This window comes from Pseudorca crassidens, chromosome 1 (assembly GCF_039906515.1).
Source record: "Pseudorca crassidens isolate mPseCra1 chromosome 1, mPseCra1.hap1, whole genome shotgun sequence".
Taxonomy (NCBI): domain Eukaryota; kingdom Metazoa; phylum Chordata; class Mammalia; order Artiodactyla; family Delphinidae; genus Pseudorca; species Pseudorca crassidens.
The window spans coordinates 76,729,657-76,753,242 of NC_090296.1; the positions used below are offsets into that span (position 1 = coordinate 76,729,657).

Here is a 23,586-nt window from a genome sequence, read left to right on the forward strand (position 1 = left end):
TATTGTTCTAATCAATCAAGTACCAAAATTGAAACTGCCCTCACAACAGCTACTCTGGTCAAAATTAGAGCAGAGAGTTGCTTGAAAAAGTCTTCCCTTTAAACTAGCTCTCTGTCGTCATTTACCATGAGGAGTATACCCGGCCCTGTGGAATTTCTAACCCGATTCTCAACTCTCTGAGTGTGATGTCCTCAGATGGGCTTAATAATAACTCCCTCACAAACCTGTAAGAGGCTAATGAGATACGTGTACTGAGAGCGTATCTGAGAATGTCAAGTACTCCATCAAACAGAGCGCAAGGGGTAGGCACGTTCTCATTTGTGGCACCCTACCCCTGGCTCAAAAGGCCTAAATAGGATGAAGAGAAGACCAGGATTCAAGCTGCTTCAATGTACAGTTGGCCCTCTGTATCTATTTGTTCTGCACCCAGGAATTCAACCAACCACACCATGGATTAAAAATAGTCCCCCCTCAAAAAAAAAATCCAGAAAGTTCTAAAAAGTAAAACTTGAATTTGCTGTGTGCTGCCAACTATTTACATAGCATTTACATTGTATTTACAGTTATTTACATTGTATTAGGTATTATAAGTAATGTAGAGATGATCAAAGCATATAGGAGCATGCGCGTATGTTAGATGCAAATACTACGTACACCATTTTATATAAGGGACTTGAGCAAGCTTGGATTTTGGTATCCTGGGCATGGGGGGGTCCTGGACCAATGCCCCCCATGGATACTAAGGGACAATGGTATTATGCTCAGGAAGATTGGAGAAGAAGTGGGGAGGGATGGAAGAGTGGAGAGAGGCTCCAAGAACTGTTTCAGTGAGATTAACGCTGAGTTGAGTCCAGGTCTTTGGTTCTTACAAGTTGAGTCACTGTCTATTCTTTTTTGTGTGTGTGTGGTACGCGGGCCTCTCCCGTTGCGGAGCACAGGCTCCGGATGCGCAGGCTCCGCGGCCATGGCTCACGTGCCCAGCCCCTTCGCGGCATGTGGGATCTTCCCGGACCGGGGCACGAACCCGTGTCCCCTGCATCGGCAGGCGGACTCTCAACCACTGCGCCACCAGGGAAGCCCGGGTCACTATTCTTAATTCCACCATCTAGAAGTCCAATCAAGCCCCTTACAGTGTTCCTGGGCCTTTCCCTCTAAGCATCCTCAGCACCAACCCTTCTAAACGTAACTCACCCTATTCAGATCCAACACTCCTGTCACTGGCTGTAGTAGGGATCAGTTTATGGATCTAAAGAGCAGAGAGTCTGCGTCTTTCCCCTTTTCTTAGAGCCAAGAAGTCTGCAGTAGTGAAGGAAGGAAGGAATAGCAGTGGGAGGTACAGTGTTCCAACTGATTGGCAGTGGGGTGGGGGTGAAGGACAGCCTCACTAAGAGAACCAGTTCCTATAGCTTCTCATCTAGAATCCTTGGGTTCACTGTGAGAATAGCCTGGAGCAAAGGTGTCAAACCCCGAAGACTGACTTGTGGGCATAAAGGAATTGCAAGGCCTTGGGTAACACCAGAGAGGGGTTATCTAGAGTTATCAGGAGACAACCAGATATCTGGCTCCTAAACTCATTTCCCAACCAACTTCTAGGGGAAATTCCCTGGATGGCTATGTTCCATGGGAACTTCAGTGAGGAAAACCACATCTGGAGTTGTAAACGGTGGGACTTCCATTGAGAGGTGAAAAGTATCTAGTCAAAGGCACAGTTTGCGGATAAAGTGAGATCCTTGAATGTGTTTCCTATGAACATATTTCTTCAAGGGCTGTTCCTAGCTAACCCTCCTTGGTTGAATTTCTCACTGGGCCACCTTGTTATCAGAATGCCATAAAGGGTAGCGGAATATGCCACCCCAAAATATGCCTCTGAGGGGAGCAACATTTGCCTCCCCAAAATGTGTCACTTCAGCATGTGGATTATTTTGAGCTGAAAACAATCACGGCATACAAGACTCAGGAAGAACCATTGACCTCCCCTCTAACTACCTAAAAGAATTATGAACAAAGAATACCATCTGCCATTTCAGTAAACAAAGGATATTGAAACCATCAAGCCAGCAACCACTGCAGCCAGCCGCAACGGTGCCCCCTGAGGGGAATTCAGGATGGAGATAAACAGGATACTGGCCCTAGATAGTCAAGGTGCATCTCAAAGGAAAGATTTCAATGAGCCCAGACTCTTGCATCTTCTTATACATAGAAAAGTGCTAAATTCATTAAACTTAAGATGCCTGGTTTTTCTTTAATTAACAGTAATCTTTTGATGTTCCAACTACCTGTTGGGTTTTTTTTTTGAAAAACTCCTATATATCCTGGCTCCTCCCTAACCTCTTCAAAACAGCCCCTCAAGGCTATCTGAGAGGCTGTCTCCCAAGCTTAGGTCCTCAGTAAGTCCACCAAATAAAACATAATTCTCATCTTTTAGGTTGTGCATTTTTTTCAGTCGACAGAATGTAGGTAGGGGACTTGTTCCAGGAAGACAGTTACACCATGGATAATTATAGTATAATATGAACTAGGTGTGTAGACAGGGAGGAACCTAGCAAAGTCTGTTTGTTAAAATTTCTCTCTGTCCCACTGTCTCTACAAGGCTCAACAAATATTTGTTTACCACCATTTGCTCCTTTCAACTTTGGTGAATTTCCTTCCTTCCGGTAATACTATCCCCAACATCCTCTTTTGTCTTTAGCTGAAAATGGTATTTGAGGTATCAGCTTGGGCCACTGGGGGAGTTTTAGTCAGCTTTCTTGGGTATCTCCCAAGCATACAGGAAATATACATTTTGTTAAGCTTCTGTTTGTTTTTTGTAAAAATAATAATAATAATAAATAGAAATCTCAATTAAATAGAGTCAGGAGACCAGAAGGGGGAGCTCTCATGCTCTATGAGGATAGCAGAGCCAACAGGAAGAAGAGAGATTTCCTCTTCTTTCCTGGCTCAGAAATTAAGAGACTGTCACAACTCAGCCAACAAAAAGCCATGCTCTGTTTACTATAGCCCTCCCAACTTCCTTTTCTCCTCTATAAAATTCTCTCCATTTTTGCTGGAGACTTGCATGTGGCTCACCATGGTTGTAGACCTCAAATTGCAATTCTTTGCTGATCCCAAATAAACCTATTTTTTGCTGGAGAAATAACTGGCAGTCTGTTTGTTTTAGGTCAACATTTTCTCTTGTTAATCTATCTCTTATTACAGGGGGATCTCATCCAGGTCTCAGAACCTAGAAGGATAGAGGGAAAATTCTTTTTCCTGTCCTATAGTCAGAATGCTTAGTTTATATCCAGAACTTGTCTTCAAAGCATGTTCGTAGCAATGCCATCCTGTTTCTTCTCTTGGAATGGGAAATATGTCATCAGGATTAGATGCGGACGTGTTGGTATTTACAGAAACTCTGGTGCACTGTAAACCCTAGCTCATGTCAAGTATTCCTTGAATAACGGGGAATCATGTGCTGATAGTCTAGACGGGGATCGTCTCAGAGGACGCTGTAAATCCAACTACTCTAGTTCTTTGGGTGAAGAGCGGGGGTAAAAAGGCAAGAATTCTGGGCACCTGGGTATGGAGGATTTGAGAGGTGACTCTAAGAAAAGATAAGATGGCCATCATGTGCCCATACATCTTGAGCCCTTCCCAGCAACTTAGTGTTATCTACTGAAGACCTAAATCAAGTAGTGACTCAAGGAATATAGAGGCAGGAGGGAGACACTCCTAGGACTCATGTGTGAAGTGGCAAGCTAAGAAAGCGATCCATTTTATGTCTGCTAATAACTCTTTTTCTGGGAAAAATCCTCAGTTTAAATTCTTCTAGGAACTTAAGTGAGGGGCAGTAGTTTCTCTTGAGTTAACAGGGTCTCCACTGCCATTAGCTCAAAATAATCCACATGCCAAAGTAGCACATCTTGGGGAGGTCTCTTTTGAACCCCTAGGTTTTTTAACAGGTGGCAATACAGTACTGCATACTTAAAATGTGCTAACAGGGTAAATCCTACGGATTCTCATCATACACACACACGTAAAGGTCACCATGTGAAATGATAGATATGTTTGGTAGCTTGATTATAGTGATTATCTCAAAATGTATATGTATACCAAATGAAGTTGTACATTTTAAATATAAATAATATATGTCTGCTACAATTCAAATGCTTTCAGCTCAGTCCTTTCTCACATACACACACACGCACACACACACACACACACACACACTTTCCTTCTTTAGCAGTTAATGTCTTTATACATCTCTGTCCCCCAATTTGCTCCTAAATATTTAAAGGGAGAAGGAAGGGGTATGAGAATTGTCTTGAGAGGAATCATTCTCTCTGGAGCAAATGAGACAAAGTTTTTTGTGTCATGGTCATTGATCTGATGAGCTTTAGTCTTGAGCCAGAGTTTATGAGGATATTAAAGTGCGTGCATGTTTATAAACTAGAGGAGAATTAAAAGAGGATAGGAGGGGAAAAAAATCTCACACACAAGACCATAGTCTTCTCAAATACTTGGAATTGAAGGTACCTTATTTCCTTTATTATAAGGAAGACTTGAAAAATCTTTCAGTCAGGAAGAGTCTTAATGATCAAGTACATTTTAATACTCTGACTTACTAGGGCGACTCCAAAGTTTGGGAAGAGGAAAAGAAAATCCCTTGTATAATTTCTTGATCTTATTAGATCCAAACACAGTAAGGTTGCCGCATTATACAGATAGAGCTCTCATGTTGCCAGTGTCTATTTTCAAATTTTTAATGCTTCCCCCAACAGCTGACATTTGGGAAGAACAGAAACCAGATATTTTCAAAACATTCCTTGTGATGAAGTGGAAAAAGCCCTGGATTAGTAACCGTGTAAACTAGACTTTTGTCTCAGCTTTTCTACTAACCTTTTGGTCTTAGCAAATCTCTTAACTTTGCACTTTTGTATATTGCAACACTAGCAACACTTTTGTATATTGCAACACTAGCATCCCAAGGGTGCTATGGTATTAGAATGAGATAACTTAGATGAAAGCACCTTGAAATTCTTGAAGTGCTAAGTAATGACTAAATTCCAGAGGATGAGATTAGAGACAGCAAAGCTGACCAGTATTATAGAAGGAAGCTTATTACAGAAAAGCTCAGATTCATTATAAGTTTATGTTTCATCTTTCATGCAATGTATTTAACAGAATTGGTTATATAATGAACCAAAAAAAAAAAAAAAGGAAAGAAAGAAGCAGTGGAGACGGAGCCTGGGACAGCTCAAATGCATTACTCATTGTTATTTAAGGAGTAAATTAAAGGCCAGCAGCTGGGCCATAACCCCTGCTGGGTGGTATCTATTTATCAAAGTGCACAGGCACCTCTGGGTTACCTTCACAGGCAATGACAACACGTCTGGTGCTGGCCTTGGCCCGGTATCTGCAGTTGGGAGCCCTGGAACTTCCTGTCTCCCTGCAATCTGTGACCCTCACTACACCCTCATGGCAGTTCATCCGGCCATTCTTGCACTGAATATTGGCGGTTCTGCAGATACTATGAATGTTCCCAAGGTCTTCATGAATGAAAGTGTTGAAGCGCTTGCACTGATGTGAAGTCATCTTCCGTCTTTGCATCATCAAGTTGCAGTAGCCAACATCGCCTCCTGTCACATCAGGGTCCACGTGTTGCCGCAGGAATCGTTGGTACATGCGATCCTGGCCATAGGAGGGCTGTACCAGCCCCAGCCCCAGCAGGGTCAGCAGCAAGAGCAGGAGTAATGCATGGGTCGTCTGGAGAGCCATCACTACCTTGGAGATGCCTAGAGAGAAACCAAGGGGCAGGCAAAATCATCCCTGATTCAACAGGAAGTGAGCAACCCAAAGCAGAAAGGACAATTTTTGGAGCGTCAGACAGATCCATTTTCTACACATGCAGTCCAAGGATTAGCCCCAGCTGAACTCCTAGTTTGATATATATGGTTACTACTGTCCTTTGTTTCAAAGAGGCTGCTTCATGATGGTGGATCACCCCGTGTGAGTGATTAAACGGCTGACGAGGGACCTGCACTTTATTCCACCTACAGCCTATCCTTAACGATAATGATTAGGATCAAACATAACTATCATTCTTTTAAACGCCAGCTTCTAAGTTCACAACCACCTTTTGCCTGTGCACAGAAAGATACGAAGCTCTATGTCATATTCCTGTGTCTGATGCCGCATATATGCGATATGGAGTTGGGAAGTGAGGGAAGTGAAGGAGTTGTGGGAAGCAGGATGGCGGGAAGAAATGATGTTCGATTTACCCCTCAACCCCAGGACCACTGGATACAACTTCTGAAGATACACTTAGCACTTGGGTAAGAGCTTCATCACAACAATGTACTTTGGGTTGCTTTTCCCAAATCCAATTTTGCGCAGTTCTGTCTACTTTCTCTCATCCTGCTTCTTTGTGACCAACAACATGGTTTAGCAAGATGACTAGCTACAGAGTAGATTAAACTATTCATCCAAGAGCAAACCCATGACCTCAGCCACAGTAACCAACTGAGTTAACAAGACATGGAAAAACATTATGAACAGAAGTCCCATGTAGACATCAATGGGTGCATCTCAAGATTCTACCTACAACAGAAAATGAAATGATCCCTAAATCCTCCCAACACGTACTTTTGTTTAGAGCTTGCCCCAAAGGCTTTCTCCACTGCACACGTCAAATCTCAGTAAGAACTTCTTTTGATACTGTGATCCCAATGACCTAGTTCTGCCACACTAACTGTGTGACCTTGGGGAAATGACTTAACCTCTCTCAGTATATTTCCTCACAAGTAGAATAAGCATAATAATAATACCTACTTCTTAGGAATGTTGTGAAGAATAAATGATAAAATCAATGTAAAGTGCTTATCACAATGCCTAGCCTACCGTTAAGTGTTCAGTATATGTCAGCAGTGGCCATTTTTACAATTTCCATTTTTCTTGGTTTCCTTTGTTCCCTCAATCTGATATACTAACAACTAAACTGAATTGCACATATTATTGACACCCTCCCTCTTATTTTGTAGAGAATCTGTATTCCCAAGAGATGAAGGCTCTTTTTAAGCCAAAATATCTCAGCTACTAGAATTTATGCTATGTCCCTGGACAAATGTTTCCTCTCCAAAGTGCATGGAATTTTCTTTCTTTCATGTCACCATTCTTCAAAGGACTTGACATTTGGGGGTGCTTCTTCTCTTTTCCTTGCAAAGTCAACAAAACATAGTGGATTAGGATTTCAATTCTTCAAATGATTGACCTGAGATAAAATGACTTGCCTGTGACTCAACATTTCATTCTAAACAAACTTTGGTTGTGAGAGAACAAGAGATCAAGAGCAAAAACTACTAGGGTTGGCTACTCAGCTGCTAGCTCCATCAGCAGGTCAGGAAGAACCCTATCCCAATGCCACTTGATTTCCTGGGAGAGTGTCATTTGTCCTAACACCAGGGCAGGGTATGCAATAATAATGCTCTAAGTAGATGTTTGGAGATGTGAGTTTTCACAACTGTGATGTGATCTATGTAATAATGGTCCATGCCTTTGACTTTCCCCATCAAGACCGTGAGTTGGCAAGAGTCTGTTTGGAAGCCCCTTTGCCTAATATTAGGGAGACAGTCCTGGTTGGAGAACCAGAAAAAAAAAAATCCAAATAGTCTACCAAACTCTGGAAATTTCTCGCTTCCTAAGAGTTTTTTGATTTTATAGTAAGATAAAGTTTCTTTCTTTCTTTTTTTTTTAACACTATACATTTCCAGAACTTTTTTTTTTTTCTGTGTTGAGTCTTTGTTGCTGCACGCGGGCTTTCTCTAGTTGTGGGGAGTGGGGGGCTACTCTTCGTTGCGGTGTGTGGGCTTCTCATTGCGGTGGCTTCTGTTACAGAGCACGGGCTCTAGGTGGTGCACAGGCTTCAGTAGTTGCAGCACGCAGGCTCAGTAGTTGCACCTCGTGGGCTCTAGAGCTCAGGCTCAGTAGTTGTGGCACACGGGCTTCGTTGTTCCGAGGAATGCAGGATCTTCCCAGACCAGGGATTGAATCCGTGTTCCCTGAATTGGCAGGCGCAGTCTTAACCACTGCGCCACCAGGGAAGTCCCAAGACAAATTTTCTAATAAAGGAGGTTTGGAAAACCCTTCTCCCTACTTCAGAAAGAAATGACAATGTTTTCAATTTTGAAATAGATGAATTCAAGGCAGATATATTCATGTGTTGAGTATGTATCCATAACCTTTCATCCTTTCCTCCATAAATTGAGTACTTTTTCATCCTTTCCTCCATAAATTGAGTACTTTTTCATCCTTTTCTCCATAAATTGAGTACTTTCAGTGAGGGTGGGCTCTCTGTGGCACCAGGACACTGGCCTATAACCCAGGTATTGAGGAGCCAGGGCTTTTGGTCCATTTGAGGGCATGTAGGCAGCAGGGGAGGCCACCATGGGGAATACTGTGACCACTATAGTCATTCATAAGATGGCAAAACTAGTGATGCATAACTGTAATTTATTAACTACTTTCTAAATAAAATATCCAGGTATCTGTTGATGAGATTAGGTAACAGGAAGTTAACCACTGAACCCATGGATTAATTAGCATAATTAACCTAAGTTAACCTAAGTTAACCTAAGTTAACCTAAGTTTGTATTTACTTAAAAACATCAAGTTGAAGAAGAATAAAGGATAAGCTTGGAATCTTTCTATGACCTCCCCAAGACCTCAGAGTTGCCAGACGTCAGTTGATAAAGTAAAAGATTAAAGAGAAAATAATTATAGTAATCAATTTTTTGATCTTTATATAAAATAACCATGAGAATATCCTGTCAGTGTTCCATTCAAAACAATATCAAATTACTTCCTGCTTAAGGTAAGAGTGGCTACCCTGAATGGATTTTGGTATTCATGCAGGATTACAAATGTGTGTGTGTGTGTGTGTGTGTGTGTGTGTGTGTGTGTGTGAAAGAGAGAGAGAGTGTAATTAATCTGTTGGTATTTAGTCCTAAACTCTTCTTCCTAGGGCTTAACATTTGTAAAAGTAATACTGGCTTATTAACGGTGACAGCAAAAAATTCTGCTTCTCCTAAAAATTCTGCTTAGTGGCCTTGAGCCCTGGAATTTTCCCAGCAATCTCGGTAAGATGAATTTAACATCCTTACCTTCACGGAAAGGTAAAGTCCACCTCCTTCATGCCTGATAAGGAACTGACTGATAAGGAAAAAGGCATTTCTATCCCATCCAACCCTCTCAGGGGACAGCTGAATAGAGAAAATGGGGAAAGATCAATAGACCAAGAATCAGTGAGAAGACTTTGATTTTTACTGATTTCAGAGACGTTTTTATTTATTAAGCATATTGTAAAACAGAAAACAAAAAGATCAGCAGCTCATTTTCTGGATTCCTAGCAATGAATGTTGCTACAGTAAGAGGGGGAAATGCAAGGAAAAAAGAGCAGAGCCAGCTCTAGGCTACTGTGCTGGAGTGATAAAGGACTCCTGCAAGTGGGTGGGCCAGTCATTTTCACAGCCAATAGCAATGACTCTGTACCCTTTTGTGGCTCTGTACCTGCATGGAGGCCGGAGGGACCCTCCTTTATGCTTGCAAGTGGTGATCTGGAAGGAAGACTTGCTTATTCTGAGATTGCCTTCGCCAGGTTTTCCATTCGTATCATCACAGATGCCCTTGATGTCATTCTTGCTGCCATGAATAAAGGTGTTGACCTCTTTGCAGGGATTGGTCAGGTCTCGCCTCCTCATCATGTTTTCACAGTATCTGTCATCCCGGCCCTTTGGTTGGGGATCATAGTGCTGGGACAGGAAGTGTCTGTATCCGTAGTCTTCCTGAGCCAGGGTCAGTGGGGTCAGACCCAGACCCAGCATGAAGACGAAAAACAGGGGGCTCAGGAACATCACCATCTCTTTCAACAAAAGCTCCTACCAAGAGAAAATGGAGATGCAGTAGGGGCACAGAATAGCATTGCCAAATTAGGCTAAAAGGACAGGGACCTTTCCCTCTGACCGGGCGTCATAAATCAGGTATCGTCCGTCACCTAAGCATATCTTTTTCTTTTCCTTTCCTCATTAGTCTCATATGTCTTGTCTATCGATTCCTTTGGAAAGTCTATTTAAAAGTTTCCTGAACACACCTTCCAGCCCCAACCCCTCTTTCCTATCCCTGAAAATTTACATTTCTACCAGTTGTAGCATTACAAAATCCATTCACACTCTTTCATTCATATTAACTAATTTAATAACAAACCCTACATAAGCCCCTACTGGGTACCAGTCACCGTGCTAGGTCCTGGAACACAAAGACCATTAAGACACACCAAGTCTTGGACTCCCCAGGTGGCACAGTGGTTAAGAATCCACCTGCCAACACAGGGAACATGGGTTAGATCCCACATGCCACGGAGCAACTAAGCCCGTGCGCCACAACTACTGAAGCCCACGTGCCCACAGCCCGTGCTCCACAACAAGAGAAGCCACCGCCATGAGAAGCCCGTGTACCACAACGAAGAGTAGCCTCCACTCACCTCAACTAGAGAAAAGCCTGTGCGCAGCAACAAAGACCCAACGCAGCCAAAAATAAATAAATAAATTTATTTATTTAAAAAAGAATAAATGGTATAGTGTCATGGATATTAAATTAATTATTAATTTTTATATTGTGCTTTTCTTGTGTGTAAGTCAATAAACATATTTTTGTAGCCCTTAAAGAGGCCACAGGTTGTAGCACTGAGCCTGTAGTGATGCTAAGCAGCCCTGGGAGTACAGCTGTGGCTCTAGAAAGACAAGAGGATTCGGGGTTCTGCTGGTTACATGTGAAGGCATGTGACAGGGTGAGCGAAATGACCTCTCTTTCTTCCTTTTTTTTTTTTTTTTTTTTTTTAGTGAAGCAAGTAAAGTGTTTATTAGGAGGAAAAAGAGTACAGTACATGTGGATAGACACACAGAAGGGCTCAGAGAGAGAGACAGTCATGCCCTCGTGGTAGTTTGAATCACTTTGATGGGGCATTTCACTACCTTGTCTGTTTTATCATAACTGTAGACAAATTGGGTATACTGCCAAAGAATTACCAAATTATACACTAAGAAATGACCAAATTATACACTAAGTCATTCCTCAATTATGAAATAAAGAAATAGTCACTGAAAAGGTTTCCATGAAGCACATAAGAGTATGATCTGTAATAGCAGCAGCAAAAGTGTGTTCTTGGGAGGTTAGCAAGAAAGTGGTACGTGATTGGAAGAGTCCCACCTAAAAGAATAACAAGTAGTCCTACATGGCGGCTGCTCCACTACAGCTGCTGGGCTGCCATGCTCCCCACGCGCCAAGCTCTTTACATTAACATTGTGCTTTTCAGTCTCCTGGGTGTGTTTTCTCTTTCTAGTTTTTTGGAAGACAAAGCTTTCTTGAATTGTCATCAGTTGAGTCTCTTGCTCTGCTATGGACAAATATTGCCTTCTAATGTCACAGGCAATCGTAGAATGGCAGGCTGTCAAGGTTGGAAGGGTCCTTAAAGGTCCCACAGGGAGCAGAAGCCAGAATCCCAGAGTCCAAAAATCTGGAAGTAGAACCTGAGCTGGTAGTACCCAAAAGAGTCATTAGGTGGCAGTGGTGGATAGGAATGCTGTCTCCCACGCTGTAGAGAAAACAGTGGGTCCTTGTAGGAGGTGCCAGTATTGTACAGGGGATATTGCTGTTCACCGAAGGGGGTGTGAGCTGGCAGGCCTGTCTACAGTTTCTGTCCAAACACTCTATGCTTCAGATATTAAGCCCAAGGACAGGTCACCAGTGTCAAAGCAAAAGTCACAACGCTCAGTATATGCCCACAAGGATATCACAAAATAAAGATTTACCTCTTGTCAGGTTTCATGGGTGCCATTCCAAAACCATTATTCATGGGATCTGAGCGAACAATTACCTGTTTACTTCTCAGTGTTTCCTACCGGTGCATAATCTACAGGAGGGCAGAGCTCATATCATTCACCTTGTATTATACTACCTGCCTCACAGTAGACCCTCAATAATAATTTTTTTAATGACTGACTTCATTTTCTTCTCCAGGCCTAAATTTGTTCATCTATAAAATGAGAGTTGCTACCTCTAAAAGTTTGAAATTCCCTGGTTCTCATAAAGCATAGAGAGCCTTTCTAGTTTCACTAGCAAAGTCCAGTGACCATGGAATTGTAAAGATAAGTTTGTATAAGTTTAGTTGGTAGCACAAGGCACCAGCTGGAAGAAAGAGATGATAGGATGGTCTGCAGCCCAATCTCACTGGTATGCAACATCCCTGAAGGCTCGGTGTGTAAGTCCAGCCCATACCACTTCTAGTTAAGGCACTGGACTGACCCTACCTCAGGGCTTGTCACCCTAAAAAGTCACTTGTTTGTTGGGAGGTTGAAGGTCCTCCTGTGCCAATCTGCGGAAGTAAAGGAATATCTTTGTTTCTGACTTACAAAATTTGCACATTCGTTCTATAACAACTCAGCTAAAGTTTGCTCAGGCTTATTGTAATCTTGACTCCCTGAGACATCCAGAAACCAAATCCCAGCAAATACATACCACTGGTGAGAGTGGTCACCACTATCTAACATCTGCTCCCCCAACTCATACCTTCCACAAGCATATATGCAATTCTCAATTTCCCAAAAAGAGAGGTAAAAGGGAATTGGAAGAAAACAAATAAGAGATTATTTGTGGTCCAGAAGTGAATCTGCCTAGGCCAAGGGCACAGAGCCTCACACTTGGTCAAGGGTGGTCAGACCCATTTACACATATCCTTCTAGACCCAAGCACATAAGTGTCAGTGGAATTTGTTCCAAATGTTCTTTAGACTAACTTTATCCTCTGTCTCAAACCAATCCCTTGGTCTTTATAAAAATTAACATTCTCTTCCTCTCCCCCCAGGCAATATTTTGTATTCAAGGGATCCACCAAACTTTATGCACCAGGGAATTACCTTGACCTTTAATGATGAGTAACTATGGTCAGTGTACCTTCTTTTGATCTTGGGATGTGTCCCACTTTGCTTTCAAAGAGCACCCAAAACTTTCTTTCTTTTTTTTGGCCGCACTGCACGGCCTGTGGGATCTTAGCTCCCTGACTAGGGATTGAACCCACGCCCTCTGCAGTGAAAGCGCAGAGTCCTAACCACTGGACCACTAGGGAATTCCCCCAAAACTTTCTTAAGGAAAGAAATTATCAGCGAAGGTTATAAGAAAACAGAGCTGGGACTTCACTGGTGGTCCAGTGGCTGACTCTGCGCTCCCAGAGCAGGGGACCTAGGTTCTATCCCTGGTCAGGGAACTAGATTAGATCCCACTTGCCAACTAAGTTTGAAGGCCGCAACTGAAAGATCCTACATGCTGCAACGAAGATCTCAGATCTCATGTGCTGTAGCAGCCAAGACCCGGCGCAGCCAAATAAATAAATATCGAAAAAGAAAAGAAAACAGAGCTAAAAATATATTTTCTGTTTTCTTTTCTTGTTAAGCCACATACAATGCCTATATGGCGGGGGGGGGGGGGGGTCCGGATGCCCTTCAGCAAACAGCTTTCCCAAATCTTTGGGGATTTTATCACAATTTAGGAGTCTCTCCTAAACCTCCACTTGCTCCTAATCGCACTAATTTCCCTTTATCTACATATAGGACAGTGGTCCCCAACCTTTTTGGCACCAGGGACCGGTTTTGAGGAAGACAATTTTTCCACGGACGTGGGTGGGGCGATGGTTCAGGCGGTAAGGCGAGCGGTGGGGAGTGGCAGATGGAGCTTTGCGCGCCCCGTCGCTCACCTGCTCCTCTGCGGCCCAGTTCCTAACAGGCCGCGGACTGCTACCCGTCCACAGCCCAGGGGTTGCGGACCCCTGATATAGAATATTCCCCAAAGAAATCTGTTTTCATTTTAAACTTTGGAATCTAATTCATTTTCTTCTTAATTCATGAGCTTGGGCCCAGAGGCTTTAAAAGGGGGGAAATAGTTTCACTGAAATGGATGGACAGCTAAAAATAGTATATAAACAAACAAGTAAATAAATAAAACAACGGATTACCCAGGTGGAAGAATCTTACAAAAACCTGGAAGTTTCCCTCCAACTGAAGAGAGGTTCCAGCTGTTCGTTCCTGGAGATGGGTTCCAGCTGTGTGAACCTGGAGGCCTCTCTTGGTTCTCATTATATAGTGATCAGATGAACAGGGTGGGGAGACTAGATCTAAAAATCCCCAATTCTGCAGAGACAGGCAAACCAAGGACACTGCTCTTGGACAAACAATGAGAGTCATTCACCTCTTCCCTGGGCATGACCCGGCCAGCTATCAATCCACCTGAATCGATTAGAGATTTGTTCCAGAGGCAAAGTTTGATAAACATGGCCTCTTGTCCCAAAGTTGCTTTTCCTGACATCGTGGTTCTTACTTTTGCCCAGGACAGGACCGAGGTTTCATTGCTGCCATGCAATGATCTGGATCCAGAAGATGTCGTTTCTTGGGCCAGCTCTAAGAACTGCCTCAGAAGAAGCCTGCAGAGTGAGCTGGGGTCTCTCGGCAGGATGCTGCTCCGCTGTGCTTTCTGTTTACCCACATAATTTGGTTTCATGAAAGGGTGCTAAGTAGGTTTCACAGAACCAGGAAAGCACTTCCAGAGAAGGTTATGTGACAGCTGTTAGCACCCTGCCTTTGACCTCAACCTCCCAGCTACTAACCCTTACTAACCCTCGGAAATATCCTTACCATATGTCCTGGGCTTCTCTTTCCTTTCTTCTTTACCCGTCCACAAATGACTAACTGCGCACTCAATCTTCTGTTCCTTGTAACACAGTTGTAAACTTGATTATCTCCACCATCAGTGCAACACTGACATTGCATCCACTCACAAAGTGGATTCGTTGCCTGCATAGAAAGTGGACTGAAGGTCACCAGGATCGCTTATAGATCCTATGGTTTCAAATATCAGGTAGCAGCAGGAGGCCAACTATTTCACAAACCCTCAGCACCCACCTTCACTGATGTTGGATCTAGGACACTGTTATCTTCTTAAAAATCCTCAGCCTTCTATTGTCATCCACCCACCTCCAAGTTTTCAGTCTCCCTGTATTTTAGGTGTCAACTGAAGACAGGCTGCCTACCAGTAAAACAAATGCACTTGAAATCATCATAATAATTATAATAATCAGTGTTACCTTTCACTCTATGAAGCGCTCATATACATGACTACATTTAACCATCACCGAGACTGTGTGAGGTGGGTATTATGTAAGCCAGTTTTTCTCATGAGGAAACTCTGAAATCAAACAGCAGGGGCCCTTGACTGAAACAACCCTTTCTTTTTCTTTTGCTAATAACTTTCTTGCCTCATCCAGCTTCTGACTATAAAAGCCTTCCATTGAAGAGCTCCTCGGAGCACCTCTTATCTACTAGATGAGATGCTGCCCCATTCGTGAATCGTTCAACAAAGTCAATGAGGTCTTCAAATTTACTCCGTTGAATTTTGGGTTTTAACAGAGCAAAGAGCAGCAGCGGGATGTGGGGCTCTACTGCCTCTAACGACGTGCCCAAACACTCACTTGCCTTTTATGGGCAAACACACCGTTTGAGAGGGGCACCTACCGTAAATTAATCACACATCACTTTTTAAACACAAACTGAAGAATTGAGTTTTAAAAAGTTATCAGCCATTACAAACCACACAGCTGGGTTTTGCTTTGTGATTCAATCTGATGATCTTTTTCTTTTAGTAGTGAGTTCAGATTTATTAATACAAGTAACATGATTAAAAAAAAAAGTTATCAGGACTTCCCTGGCAGTCCAGTGGTTAAGACTCCTCTTTCCAATGCAGGGGGCAAGGGTTCCATCCCTGGTTGGGAAATAAGATCTTACGTGATGCTTCATGCGGCCAAAAAAAAAAAAAAGACTTATCAAACCAGTCACTTGTTGCGGAGAAGGCTGCCAGACCCATTGCTGACACCCTGATTGCCTCAGCAGTCCTGGACCAGGAAGCAGCAGCCAACTCCCACAGTCTGTGGGGATCAAGATGACTTGATCAACACAACCCCACCCTAGTCTGATAAATCGCCTGAAAGCAGAGATTAGATACTCCACTCCAAAATCGAGCACATACAGTCCCATGGCCTGAAACACCAGTGCAAGCACCAACTCACACAAACAGATCAGCCTCTGATTTTAGAGTTATGCAGTAGTGCTGGGGGGCAGCCTTCAGCCTCTGAACACAGCCGAGTCCTTTCTCTTCCTCTGGGGTTTCACTCGACAACCTTTTCACAACCTGTCCATAGAGCTGACAATGCCAAAAGTCAGCTGGTGAATGGGGAATGATTGCTTTCATTCTAATTGTTTTTCTTTTCACCTTGGCCCAATGAGGTTATGATGAAACAGAATATAAGATTTTGGAAAAAATTAAAAAAGAAAGTTTTACTATTTCATTAAAATGCATCTAAGTGTTTACTCAAAACACTTATAATGAGGAACTACAGTCAACGCTCCACATCCACAGGTTCCCCATCCTCGGATTCAACCAACTATGGATCGAAAATATTTGAAAATAAATTCTAGAAACTTCCAAAAAGCAAAATTTTTAAGTTGCTGTGCCCCAGCAACTAGTTACATAGCACTTACATTGTATTAGGTATTATAAGTAATCTAAGGCATGAAACTTATTTAGTAACAGAAGTAATGGTTAAAAGAGGCTGAAGTCCACATGGAAATAAGGGTCACACCTCTACCTCCAGGAATTAGGGGACACTATTGATTGAGGGAGGATGGGGACAAAGTCCAGCTGACCCACCTCTATTTCCAAACAAAGACAAACATTAAACATTCCATTTTCAACAAACCCTTGTTCTGTGCCCATTCGCTCTTTCCCAGGTATTTCAATGTGTTTGGAGAATAGCTGTTTACAGAGATTGTTCTTTGCGCAAAAAAAGATTAAATAAAAACTAAAGAGAGATTTCACTGGCCTGCTGTGGTCCACTTTCTTGGCCAACTACTTTAATTTATGAATCACACTGGCAAATGCTTACAACAGTAACTCGGCAAACCCCTTAGTTTTGACTGCTTATAAGCTCACATCTGCTCTTTCAACAAAGCCAGAGCCATTCCTCTTTTCCTAGAATGATTTTCCCCAGCCTCTCTGCCAAACTATAGTTTTTCTCCATATTACTGGAGTACCTTCTTTCCTATAAGAGTCATGTTACCAACATCCTACAGTCGGAATTAGAAGAGGGACCTCAGAGACTATCTATCAACCCCTCATTTTACAGATGAGGAACCAGGAACGAAAAAAGAACATGTATCGCCCAGTGAATATTTGCAGTTCCAGGGACTAGAAGCTTCCCACTGCACCACACAGCATTCACAGTCCACACTAGTAATTTCTAGGAAATCAAAGATCATTTTAAAGGTGCCAATGAAAAGTTGCTGTTTAAGAGAAAACTACTTTGGATATTTCCATATATTCCCAAAATATTTTAACACCCCCATTATCTGTTAAAAAGTTGCTTGAAATATAAAATGTCTTATCCTTCTGCACTAACTAGTTAGTAGCTGTGTAGTTCAGTGGCTCTTTGAATACCTCTGGCTGCTTCTGGGAAGTTAGCCATGTGCTATTCAGATAATTATGTCACTTGGGTTTCTAGTGATTACATTTATGACTTGATTGTGAGGTTCCCAATGACACAGGAAAGGTCTTGGCTCTGTTGGGGAAGAGGACATTTTCTTCCACCCCTCCAGGTTCTTCTGGCTGGTTTAAGAATCAAATTGACATGAGACAGATTGACAGGAGAAAATCAAACAGATGTTTAAAATCATGGACACATTAGAGAGACCCAGGAAAACTGAGTAACTCGCCAAAATGGCAGAAGCCTCTCTTTAAATACCATCCTCCCCTCAAGGCAAAAAAGGATGTTGAGGGTGGGGAGAGTCAGTTATGTTAGGGTACCAGGAAAAGCGCAGTAAAAAGTAGGGTTGTGATGCAAACTTAAGTCTTTGTCTTCTCCAGCAGGCAAGAGTTTGTAGATATTTGGTCATCCTCTTCCAGGTACAGCGAGGGAGACACTCTTACAAATGGAGATTTCCCTTATAAATGTAAATGTTTCTTACTACAAAAAGTTAACTCCTACTAGGCTTTCTGGATTTTCCCCTTGTCTGCTGTTTCTTAGGAAATAACCAGGTTAAAATAATATGCTACAGAGATAGTTTGGCATGGCAAATTCCGCTCCCCTACAGCTCACTTGAGATTTCCCCAGGCCCCAGAATGCTGCTGAAACTGTTTTTACCATCCTGCCTAAATAAGCCCTGTGCTGTTACCATTTGATGTGCTGTCACAGAGTAAGAAAGCTGAGGATCCCAAGGTTCCACTAAGAAAGCTTAGAGAAGAGGTTGGTGGCAATGTCTCAAAGAACGTCTCAACACTGGCTGAAGGTGGGTTAAGGGTGAGGAGATAGAGGAGTAAACAGAAAACGAAAACACGAGCTCCCACGTGTCAGTTGCGGTCGCAAAAACGGGACAAGACCTGTTTCATAAATCTGGCGATCATCCTGGGTACCAAGAAAAAGAATCCTTAGTTTTGAGGAAGTGTAGGCCTCCCCGATTTCCTTCGGTTCACCAATTCTGGGGTCCCACTTAGAGCCTACGTTCGAGGCAACAGGCATTTCGCGCTGGCATCTCCACTTAGCTGCGGAAAATAAGCATCGGAGTCGGAATGGGGAATCTCTGACTCTACAAGAACTGGACTTTTACCTTCCTTCCTATTCCTCAGCTCCTCCAGTCCGGTGCCGCAAACGCCTCCCCACCGAGCCCCACACTGCCTCTGCTAAGAGGCGACTCCCCCGACTCAAACGCCCCTGATGAAACTACTAAAAAGGAGGCGGGGGGGGGGGGAGATGGAGGAAAAGGAGCTGGAGGAGGAGAAGTGTGAACCCACCTCGGCCTCAGAACAAGTCTGCAGAAACAGGCAAAACGGTGGAAAGAGACGTGTTTGCTTCTCACCCGCTTCTTCCTCCCTGTGAGGACGATGGGGAGCCGGTAGCAAAGAGTAGAGGAGCGTCGGGGTGCGAGCCTTTTTGTAGTTGAGGCCCCGCCCGGTTTCTCCGAGAAGGCGCCTTCCTCCAGGACCCGCCTCCGCCGCAGGCATCAGAGCAGCCCCCGCCCCAGGCGGAGGGGGTGGGTCCCCACCTGGGCTGGGAGCGAGCCTGGAGATCCGAGGCCGACGCTCAGGGGCCGTGAGGACACGGCCTGTGGGGTGTGCAGACGGCGGGACCCTGGCCCCTGCTCCCTGCTCGCGGGAGCGAGGTTACCCCTCCCAGGCGTCCGCTGGCGAGAGTCCAGGAAGCCAGGCAGTTTGGCCCCGCACAGATAATCTTTTTGTAGAACAGTTCTCTTTTGTAGAACAGTTCAGAACGCTGGAAAGTTTGTATAGAACTGAGATTTTTTCAGCGGTTGGAAGGGGGAAGGAAAAGTTTCAATCACTGGGGCTCGTCCGGGATTTGAACCCGGGACCTCTCGCACCCAAAGCGAGAATCATACCCCTAGACCAACGAGCCACACTGGCGAGAGTTTCTGTACTTTTCCTCTGAACCTTACTTCTCCGTCAGCAATTGGCTGCCAGGCTGCTCTGGAGTTTTACCTTATGTTGTGACATTTACCTTTCGCTTTGCTTAGCTCTTCCGTCTTGAAGAAGTCTCACGTCTGACTCCAGCCTCGCTAATTCTCCTCGATCCTTGTCCTGGACGCCTCCAGACGCCGGATGGGGGTGAGAAGAGGCAGCTTTTCAGACGTCAGGCCACCTGTCGGTGCTCCCGCAAGCCCCGCCGGGAGGAGTCTAGCCTTGAGCTCCAGCGTGGGGGGAGCCTGGAGGGAGCCTGGAGAGAACCGAGTTGGAGCCTGAGGGCCCGAGCTGGGGTCGATTGCAACATTGTAGGGTCCTGAGCCCCAGGACAGACGCACAGGATGTGTATCTGCCGGGCTGCTACTGCTTCGCGCGAGTATAAAATCCTAGGGGCAGGACTGATGGGCATCAACATACGGGGAGCCAGTATTTTGATCTGTTGGAGGTGAACCAGTCTGGAGCGTGTTCGTAAAGTCCAGACCCCTGCAGTTTCCCAGAATGAGAATCAAATGTTCCATCTCTCTACCTCTGCTGAAATTGTTTCCTCAGTCTGGAATTCTCTCTCCCAGTCTCATCCCAATTCACGTCAAATCCTGTTCCTCCTTCCGGCTCCAGCTCAAAATGATTTTTGTGGAACTATAAAAATCTATAAACAGCTGAATAATTTAAAAGGGCCTCCCCCTGAATGAACGTATGTGTATAGAGTGAATAAAGGTCTCAGGGGTTTGTCCCGCAAATTAAGAGTCCCAAAATTAAGAGTCCCAAGGGCCGCCGGATATATATTCTGTACCAGCGAGTGGTCTTGGATCTCCAAACTTTGGACCTCAGGCAGCAACCTAAGTTCAGCTAGAACATCCAACCCAGAACTTCCTTAGTTGGTTGGAAGAGTTAGTGCACACTCCCTTTTTAACTGAGAACCGTGCCCAACAAGTCCAACTTTTCAAGAGGTGATTCTCGAAGTTCATACAACCATGCTGAGTTTATCTTTGGAACGGGGTAAGGTCTGGAGAAAATGACCCCAGAAGAGGGAAAACGACGTAAGAAACAGGAGAGCAACGTCTCGCTCGATGGGTGGTTGCAACCCCCAAAACATCAACTCTTCCTTCAAGCCGGAGTTGAACCAGCGACCTAAGGATAACCATATTGTTTTACACTACAGTCCTCCGCTCTACCAGCTGAGCTATCGAAGGAAATATAGAAACGGCGTTCCTACTATTCTATATTGAGGACATTGATAAGCAGAGGTTCGTGCATAATGGCCCACTAGTTGCCGGTGCATGGACACCACTTAGCAGCCAGCTTAGGAGAAAGTCCTACATCCGCGGTTCTGCAGACAACCCCTCTAGAACTGGATTCTCTTGCTTCAGGTACGGGCTTCCAAGCAGGACCAGAGAGTGGGCTCTTCACCGGCACACCTAGAGCCTGTGCATCCCGAGGCCGCCCCGGACCGTGGCGATCTGCTCGCCCCCGGGCTGTTCTCTTCACGTAGTGCGCTGCCCGGGGCCTCCCTGGCATGATGTGTGTCTAAAGTGGGAGAGGACACCCGGGCATCGGAGAACTAAGGGCTGAGGTGGTGGAACATACAATTCTGATCGCGCAACTGCGAGCCAGAGAGAAGGGCGGGCCTCGGAGCTCTGGCCTGGGCCTTTCTTTTCCACACTTCCTGCGCTCGCCTCCAAATCCAGGAGCGTTTGCACATGCGAGCTGCTTCTCTCTTCCGCTTACACGTCCACAGAGTAGGGGAGGGAGGGGTATATAATACATATGGCTAAACCCAATGCTGCTATGAGAATTGACTTGGAGAAACTATTTTAAGGTTTTTCAAAGAGGAAGCCACAGTTTCTTTGAGTCAATAACAAATTTAGTGACCCAAGTCCCGACGCTAATTTTCCCGCTGAGATACTTAAATGTTCGAAAATCCACTGAAACATGAACACTTGTCGGACCCCCAAATCAGGACAGCTGACGCCGGCTCTTCCCCTGTGGGGAGGGGACCTTGCTCTTGGCTCTAAATCTGCCCAGAGCGGGTGCTGAGGGCTCGATCCCAACTCTTCCCCACAGCCCTTAGGCCCCGCTCCGGCTCCGGCCGCCCTCAGGGCTCTTGCTGCAGGTCCGCACAGCCAGGTCGTCCGCGGAGGCTGGCAGCGCTCCCCGCAGTTTGTAATGGACTCCGCCACAATCTAGGCAGCGAAGCAGCACTTGCGCATTAGCACTGGAAACTGAGAGGAAGCGGTTCCGCTCGGGTGTTTATTTGGCACATCTGAACACTGGCGAGAAGATATGAGCTGAATTTTCGCAGGGGTTAAAGTAACGAGAGAGAGGTGAGTGGCTGGTGAGGAAGATTTGAAAATAATAAATACACACGAGGCCCCAGCGAGATTTGAACTCGCGACCCCTGGTTTACAAGACCAGTGCTCTAACCCCTGAGCTATAGGGCCCTCACATATAACGCTTATTTCTCTTTCCCAGCTGGGCCTTTATTAGAGTGTCTGTAGGTAGCGGGCGACCAAAATCTGAACGTCGTTTCGATCTATTTCCCAACTACTGGAACTCAGTTTGTAGACTCTTACTGGGGACAGAGCAATATGGGGGGCGGTGACAGGACCTACCACTATTTTAAATTGCAGAAATCTGCCCAACCCAACACAGTCTGATGCAATGAAAGCTTTCCCCCTCTCTGCCCTCTGCAGATTGTGAAAATTAAGATATCTCACATGAAACCCAGACATCGCACTTGGTTTTCTCCTTGATTTGGACATCCACCGATCGGCCTGCCTCAAGTTCGTTAGACTAGGGACCTCTTTACAGCTCGAGTAGCAGCGCCAGAGCAGCCATTCGTTAATTCTCTGTTTAATTCTTCCCTTCATTCAATAAACACTGAGCTCCAATTCTGTGTTAGGCTCTGCACTTAGGAACGAGGCATCCAGATATGGTCTTTACTTTGAAGTCACTGGCATAGTCTTGTGGTATAAAAGAAAGTTAGTTTTCATGAAAGAGAACAACAAAAAGTAGCTGTGCCCGGTGTGAGGGGCGGTGGACAGTGTCAAGGTTCACAAAACTACAGAGTGAGCCATCACAGAGGCAGGCCTGCAGGAGGGGATGGGACTCGAGCTGCGCTTTGAAGAAAGGTTAAGACATACAAGTTTGGGGGCGGTGTGATCCCTGGTAGAGAAAAATTTATGAGCAAAGTTGGAGAGAAAGACCTAGGCATTTAAAGGGCCAAGGCAGACACTGGGGCAGATGCCGGCCCTGGTGGAAGTGAGGGGATGTAAGACAAGTTAGCAGGAGACTGTGAAATTTCTGGAATGAAGTTACACCATTTTACAAATTGAACATGGAAACTCACAAGGCTTGGAGATGCAGAATGAATTGAAGGGAAGAGAAACCAGAGTCAAGGGGACACCAGAGACTGGCCATGGTGCAGATCCTCAAACATAAAATGCAGGAGAGTAATAGTTACAGGACTGGAAAGGAAGGAATGAATGAGAGAGACACAGGCAAGGGAGATTCTGCTGAAGTTAGATATGAATGAAGAAGAAATGAGACAACAAAGAGGAAAGAGTCAGGGAGGATTCTCAAAAATCATACCTTGAAGAAACAAGATGATACTGAAAAAAAATCTAAGGGAGAGATGTGTATCTCGAGAAGGCAGAGGGGGGAGAAGTGCTCAGATTCAGGTAGGCTGAATCTGAGGTGTGGTTGGAGGATATAGGAGTTTATGATAGCCAGAATACTCTTCTATCTAGAGTTCTGTAGATTGATATGTCAAGGTTAGATCAAATTACCTAAGTCATTTATTGAGCTAGAGCCTCTAAGAGTTATGTGCTCTTGAAAGAAGAGAGTACAAAGAGAAAACAGCAGACACCTGAACCTGAGCTTTCTGAATAGCCCTGTTGCAGGCGTTTGTCATACTAGTGAGTGTCCAACACTTTTTAAACATTTTCCTTACTTTTTGTAATTGGACATATTATAAGTAAGTCTGTCCTAGAAA

At 44.5% G+C, this 23,586-nt stretch overlaps 2 protein-coding genes and 3 non-coding genes across 8 annotated transcripts; all 5 read right to left on the bottom strand.

The window, feature by feature from the left end:
• Nucleotides 1-4,496: 4,496 nt before the first annotated feature.
• On the bottom strand, nt 4,497-19,052 carry RNASE4 (ribonuclease A family member 4). Its single transcript, XM_067741678.1, has 2 exons — nt 18,912-19,052; nt 4,497-5,771 (listed from the first exon to the last, which is right to left on the bottom strand). The coding sequence occupies exon 2, from the start codon at nt 5,752-5,754 to the stop codon at nt 5,311-5,313; it is 444 nt and encodes a 147-aa protein (XP_067597779.1). The 5' UTR covers nt 5,755-5,771; nt 18,912-19,052; the 3' UTR covers nt 4,497-5,310.
• Nucleotides 9,286-19,770, bottom strand: ANG (angiogenin). Of its 4 annotated transcripts, XM_067741643.1 has the most exons (3): nt 18,912-19,031; nt 14,708-14,866; nt 9,286-9,908 (listed from the first exon to the last, which is right to left on the bottom strand). In XM_067741643.1, the coding sequence occupies exons 2-3, from the start codon at nt 14,840-14,842 to the stop codon at nt 9,444-9,446; spliced, it is 600 nt and encodes a 199-aa protein (XP_067597744.1). In that variant the 5' UTR covers nt 14,843-14,866; nt 18,912-19,031; the 3' UTR covers nt 9,286-9,443. The 4 variants fall into 4 exon arrangements, with proteins under 4 accessions (XP_067597744.1, XP_067597769.1, XP_067597752.1 ...); XM_067741668.1 differs by lacking the exons at nt 14,708-14,866; nt 18,912-19,031 and adding an exon at nt 19,633-19,770; XM_067741651.1 differs by lacking the exon at nt 14,708-14,866 and having other exon boundaries at nt 18,912-19,053.
• Nucleotides 19,459-19,530, bottom strand: TRNAP-UGG (transfer RNA proline (anticodon UGG)). Its single transcript has one exon. It is a non-coding gene; the product is annotated as a tRNA-Pro (tRNA).
• A 925-nt stretch (nt 19,771-20,695) lies between the features above and the next one.
• Nucleotides 20,696-20,785, bottom strand: TRNAY-GUA (transfer RNA tyrosine (anticodon GUA)). Its single transcript is given in 2 exon segments — nt 20,696-20,731; nt 20,749-20,785. It is a non-coding gene; the product is annotated as a tRNA-Tyr (tRNA).
• A 1,175-nt stretch (nt 20,786-21,960) lies between these two features.
• On the bottom strand, nt 21,961-22,033 carry TRNAT-UGU (transfer RNA threonine (anticodon UGU)). Its single transcript has one exon. It is a non-coding gene; the product is annotated as a tRNA-Thr (tRNA).
• Nucleotides 22,034-23,586: the final 1,553 nt, after the last annotated feature.

Excerpts from the sequence above, each read along its gene's own strand:
- RNASE4 (XM_067741678.1), bottom strand. The coding sequence starts at position 5,754 with ATGGCTCTCCAGACGACCCATGCATTACTCCTGCTCTTGCTGCTGACC.
- ANG (XM_067741643.1), bottom strand. The coding sequence starts at position 14,842 with ATGCAATGTCAGTGTTGCACTGATGGTGGAGATAATCAAGTTTACAAC. Across the intron at positions 9,909-14,707 it reads AGAGAAGCCCAGGACATATG|GAGCTTTTGTTGAAAGAGAT; the intron begins GTAAGGATATTT and ends TTCTCTTGGTAG.